Consider the following 4,961-nt stretch of genomic DNA (forward strand, 5'->3'; position numbering starts at 1 on the left):
GGGGGGGGGGGCAGAACTTCCCACTGCCCCAGGGATCTCCCAGGGGGGCTAGTGTGACCTTAGTCTCTGCCCTCCCCAGCACCTGGCCCCGCCTACTCCCAGCCCAGCTGGGGCAAACCAGCTGCCAGGCTGGTCCTCTCCCAGCCAGCAGGTGTGCAGGGGAGCCCTCTTCCTACCTCCTTCCCTGCAGTTCCTATCTCTGAAACGGGCTCAGCCTGGATGGGGGACTAGAAAAGCTGGCTCCCATGCCAGGCATCAGGTGACACAGCCTGTACTCCAGAGCTAGGGGTCCTTCTTGGGCTCCAGCCTCGTGGGGCTGAGCCAGGAGCTAGGACCTGGGATCCTTCCCAAGTGGCTGGGGGCTGCCACGTGCTGGTGTGTTTGTATCTGGGCAGGAGGAGGAGGGGTCTGGGAGAGAGGAGGGCCGAATGGGGTGCTCAGAGGAGCTCAAGCCTTCGAAGCATAGCCACCGCCTGTCTGCCTGTCTGCCTGTCTGCCTGTCTGCCTGTCTGCCGGGGGTTTCTGAGCTGAGGCCTTGGCAGGAGGGGAATTCCAGCCTCAAACTTCCTGTCTCAGCTGCTGCTGGGTTCCTGCCCTGCCACCCCCTCCCCCAGGGCAGGCAGGCTAGCCCCCACCATATGCAAATCGTGGGGAAATTCACCTCCGTTTCCTTCTAAGGGAATTTTTCTCCACCAGCCAGGCCAGGCTAAGCCTGGGCAGATCTGTTCACCTGGAGAACCTGGCCCAGCCCTGCCCTCCGCTTCCCGGGCCAGGAGCGGCCAGCCGGAGTCTGACACACTCCGTGGCTCTTATCAGTGGCTGGTTAGCCAGGCTCCAGGGCGGGGGAGGGAAGCCGCCTGGTTTTCCTGTGCCAGCCCAGCTTCCTGCACTGCAGGCCGCAGCTTCCCTACGGCACTCCCCCTGGTGCCGTAGGGAAGGCAGACTTGTCCGAGGTGTCCGACATCCAGAGGTCATCCACTGCCCTGGGAGCCCTGGGAGCCCAGGCATCCCGTTGGGTCCCGAGGCCTAGGTGGGCAGGTGGGTGCGTGTGCAGACTGCACCTGGGTGGGGGACCAAGCCAGGGATGACCGTGCACCCCGGCTTTAGAGAGACAGCAGGCCCAGGGGAGAGGGTGTGGGGCACGAGGGCATGAGGACACAGCCCATGAAGCTCACCCACTCAGCTGGAGGTCTGGGAGGGCTTCACAGGGGTGGTGACACCTTACGTGAGTTCTAAAGGGAGGGCAGGAGTTTCCCAGATGCACCGCTTCTCCATTTCCCAGCCCGCCCCTCTTTACTATCCTGTGATCAGACTCAAGTTTAGGAGGTTTTGGTTTTCTCCCAAATAAACTAGGGCTCTCCTGTGAGGGGCAGGAAGGCCCAATGGCCCCAGACCTGAGTTCGCTTGCTCTGTGACACACTAGTCAGGTGACCTGGGACGCGTCCCAGCCCGGCACTCGTCTGTGTAGGCTGCCTGCTGCAGCAAGCCATCAGGAAGAAGCAGCAACCCCAACGCGTGCGGTCCCCACAGTCCCTGCTCCCCGCCCAAGATCTGCGCACAGGCCCAGGCTCTGTCTCTTCTGTGTTGCTGCTGTGTGACCCTGGCAACTTCTTACCCTCTCTGGACCACAGTGTCTCATCTAAAAAAGGGGAATGATAGTCCCCTCTTCACAGGCTTGGTGATGACACGGTGTGTAGCCGTTCACAGCCTCCCGTAAACTGGGGGCGGCACAGTGACGATGAATGCTGCCTCAGGGCGGACTTTGACTCCGGGTTCTTCTACAAAGACCTTCAGACCCTGGAGCCCCAGCCTCTGCGCCCCTCGCTGCCCCACCTCCCTCTCCACCTTCAGTAGGGGCTCCAGCTGTCTTCCCCCTAAGCCACCCACAGGATGTGGTCGGCCCTGGACTTGCCTCTTTTGCGTAACATTTATTCGATTTTATTTGCCAAATGTGAGCCTCTGAGTCGTTCACGGAGGGGCAGTGAGAGGCAGGGGCTGTGGGGAAGGAGTCCTTCCATGACTCCTAGGGTTACCTTGGACCCAGCCTCAAACCCTGCCCCCTGGGCCCTCCTCCCCCACCTCAGGAAGTCCAGTTGGAACCTCCTCTTTGCTGGGGCGTCTTGGACCTCCAACCAGCAGGGTGTCTCACTGACATAGGCCTCTCTTAAGGAGGCTAGAGGCTGCTGGGCCCATTTTGCAGAGAACAAAACAGAGCTAGGGCAGGCTCTGTAAAGCCAGCTTCTGGATCCGGCCACGCTTGAGTGGGGCGAGGTCTGGTCTCCGGCCTGGGCAGGGTGGAGGGCCCGCTCCTAGCCCTGCTGCTGAGGTCGCCCTGGGCATATTTCTGCCTCTGCCTCCCTCCAGCCGCTGGGGGTGGGGGCTGGGCGCAGGGGTGGTGCAGGCGTTTTGGGGAATTGGCCACCCTGGGAGGAAGAGGCATCCTTTCGCTTTCAAGCTGAAAGGCACCCGAGGAGCCGCCTCCACTCTGTGGCCATTCCTTGTCCCACAGTGACGATCTGGATGGGGCCCCTTCCCCTTCGCCCTCCTCAGGTCCCAGCCCCTGCGGTTTTGCGCCTGGACTGAACTTTAATCCGGAACAATCTGGTTTCTCTTCTGTTAGCCTGACTGGTGCTTTCCCTGCCCCTCCCGCGGCCGCCAGCCCAGCGGGAGGGGCCGTGACTCAGTCTGAGTGTACATCTGGGTCCTCGTGGTCCCCGCAGCTCTGGGCGGGGCAGGAACCAGAAATCTCTGGGTGCCTTCCCCCACCCCCAGGTGTGTTGCAAGCAGCGGACCCTTCCCCCCACCATGGGGAGCGGGTGCTTCCAGATTCCTGGGTGTTTCCTCACCTTCGGGAGATGGAACCTTGGGGAAAGTCCCGACCAGCCTGGCCTTCCAGGCACCTGGGACCCAGCACAGGGATGGGGTCCACCTGCAGAGGTAGACCCTCCCTCCTACTCAGGCCTGGGGTAGCAGCTGGCCACCCTGTGGCTGACTCTGTCCCTCCTGTCCCTCCCAGCCACGGGAACAAGGAGGTCTTCTCCTGCCGGGGCATTCTGCTTGCAGTGAACTGGTTTCTGGAGCGCGGCCACACAGACATCACGGTGTTTGTGCCATCCTGGAGGAAGGAGCAGCCGCGGCCCGATGTGCCCATCACAGGTGAGCACCAGGCCTGCAGGCCAGGTGGCCTCGCTGTGCCAGGAGCCCTGGTTCTCGCCACCAGAGGCCCTTCGGGTTTGCTCAACAACTTCTAGGCTTTAAGCGGGAACATTTCCGTTCCTGACTTTTGCTGTCCTTGGCAGTCCTGCTTTGAGCAATGGTCATCTGAGGTCATCTTGTCTAGCCCTCTGCCTCAGATACTGGGCACCTCCCTCATCCTGCTGGTGGGTGGGTCCCTTTTTCGATCCCCAGCAGCAGAGGGGCAGGAGAACATGGTGGGTAGGCTTATGGGCTCTAGACTGAGACACCCAGCATTGGAATCCCAGCTCTGGCCCTTCCGGCTCTGGACAAGGACCTTCCTTGGCCCTGCTCTGAGCCTCGCTCCTCGCCCGATCTGCGCATTAACATTGAACCGGGTTAGAGGAGTACCTGGCACGGGGTGAAGCTCCGGCTGTGTTAGCTGGTACCAACTTTGTGGGTAAAACCTGAGCCGGTTTCACTAAAGGTCCTGGTACCTGGGGACAGGCCAGCTGGGGCTATGGGCTCCAGGAAGAGTGGCCCCTTCCAAATGAGGCCTGGTGACCTTGTCCTCCTGGCTCTGCGAGGGACGGAGCCAAGACACCTGCCTACCTCAGCTTAAGCTGGTGCTTACTCATCGCCCCCCTCCAGACAGGCTGGACGAATGGCCAGAGTCAGACCATAGCTGGCGTGAGAAGCCTTCCGTCCAGGGGGAACCTCTGTGCTTGGGTCTTTGTTGAGCGGGACCTGCACGCAGTGCTCAGGTGTTCTCGGTCTCCGGGCAGCAAACTGCATAGCCAGGCAGTAGCCTCAGCAAAGCTGGTTCCCGCCCCCACGGACTTGAGACTGCCAGCCCCTGTGCCGGGCCACCAGGAGGCTAGGGAGCCTGTGGGCCTGGTCCTGTCCCAGCTGGGCCCTGACCTGCACCTGTCACCCCCCAGACCAGCACATCCTACGGGAACTGGAGAAGAAGAAGATCCTGGTGTTCACACCGTCGCGGCGTGTGGGCGGCAAGCGCGTGGTGTGCTACGACGACCGCTTCATCGTGAAGCTGGCCTTCGAGTCTGACGGCATCGTGGTCTCCAACGACACCTACCGGGACCTGCAGGGCGAGCGGCAGGAGTGGAAGCGCTTCATCGAGGAGCGATTGCTCATGTACTCCTTCGTCAACGACAAGTATGTCCCCACGTGACACGCCAAGGACCTGCCAGCTTAGGGAAGCCAGAGATGTCCCTGGGAGAGGTGGGCCCGGGGGGGTGGTCCCTACTGGCCCTGTGCCATGTAGCCCTGGGCAGCTTTGGGAGTGAGAGGATGACCTAAGCCATGTCAGGCTGGCCAGGGGCCTTCGGGACGGAGCAGTGGCATTTGTGATAGGATGCGGTCAGTGGTTCCAAGATAGCCTCGCCACTCCCAGCACGGCACCTAGGAGCGGAAGCTGTAGGCCGTGGATCTGGCTACCCAGAGAGCTCCTGGCATGGGAGTTGCTCTGAAGCCCATGGGCTGTGACCTTCTGCACTAGGGTCCCCTGTCCTCCCTTGAGTGCCCCCCCCCCCACCGTGAGCACAGCACAGTTCTGGAATGTCCTACCACACAGGTAGTTCCAGGAGCCACTGTCCTGTTCCCAGCCAGGCCTCTGTCCTCCATGGTGAGAGGCCCCTGCATTTCCCACCTCCTGACAGTCCTTCGCCCTCTGCAGGTTCATGCCGCCTGATGACCCCCTGGGCCGGCACGGGCCCAGCCTGGACAACTTTCTGCGTAAGAAGCCACTGGCAGGCGAGCACCGGAAG

General features: G+C 61.9%; 1 protein-coding gene across 1 annotated transcript in view; it reads left to right on the top strand.

The window, feature by feature from the left end:
* Window positions 1-4,961, top strand: part of ZC3H12A (zinc finger CCCH-type containing 12A) — a gene marked incomplete in the record, with an annotated part of 10,378 nt that overhangs the window by 2,209 nt on the left and 3,208 nt on the right. Inside the window, 3 exon segments of the mRNA XM_014591631.2 lie at window positions 3,017-3,156; window positions 4,116-4,350; window positions 4,871-4,947. Of these exon segments, the coding sequence (XP_014447117.1) occupies window positions 3,017-3,156; window positions 4,116-4,350; window positions 4,871-4,947 (452 nt within the window).

Source organism: Tupaia chinensis, unplaced genomic scaffold (assembly GCF_000334495.1).
Source record: "Tupaia chinensis unplaced genomic scaffold, TupChi_1.0 Scaffold000604_1, whole genome shotgun sequence".
Classification (NCBI taxonomy): Eukaryota; Metazoa; Chordata; class Mammalia; order Scandentia; family Tupaiidae; genus Tupaia; species Tupaia belangeri.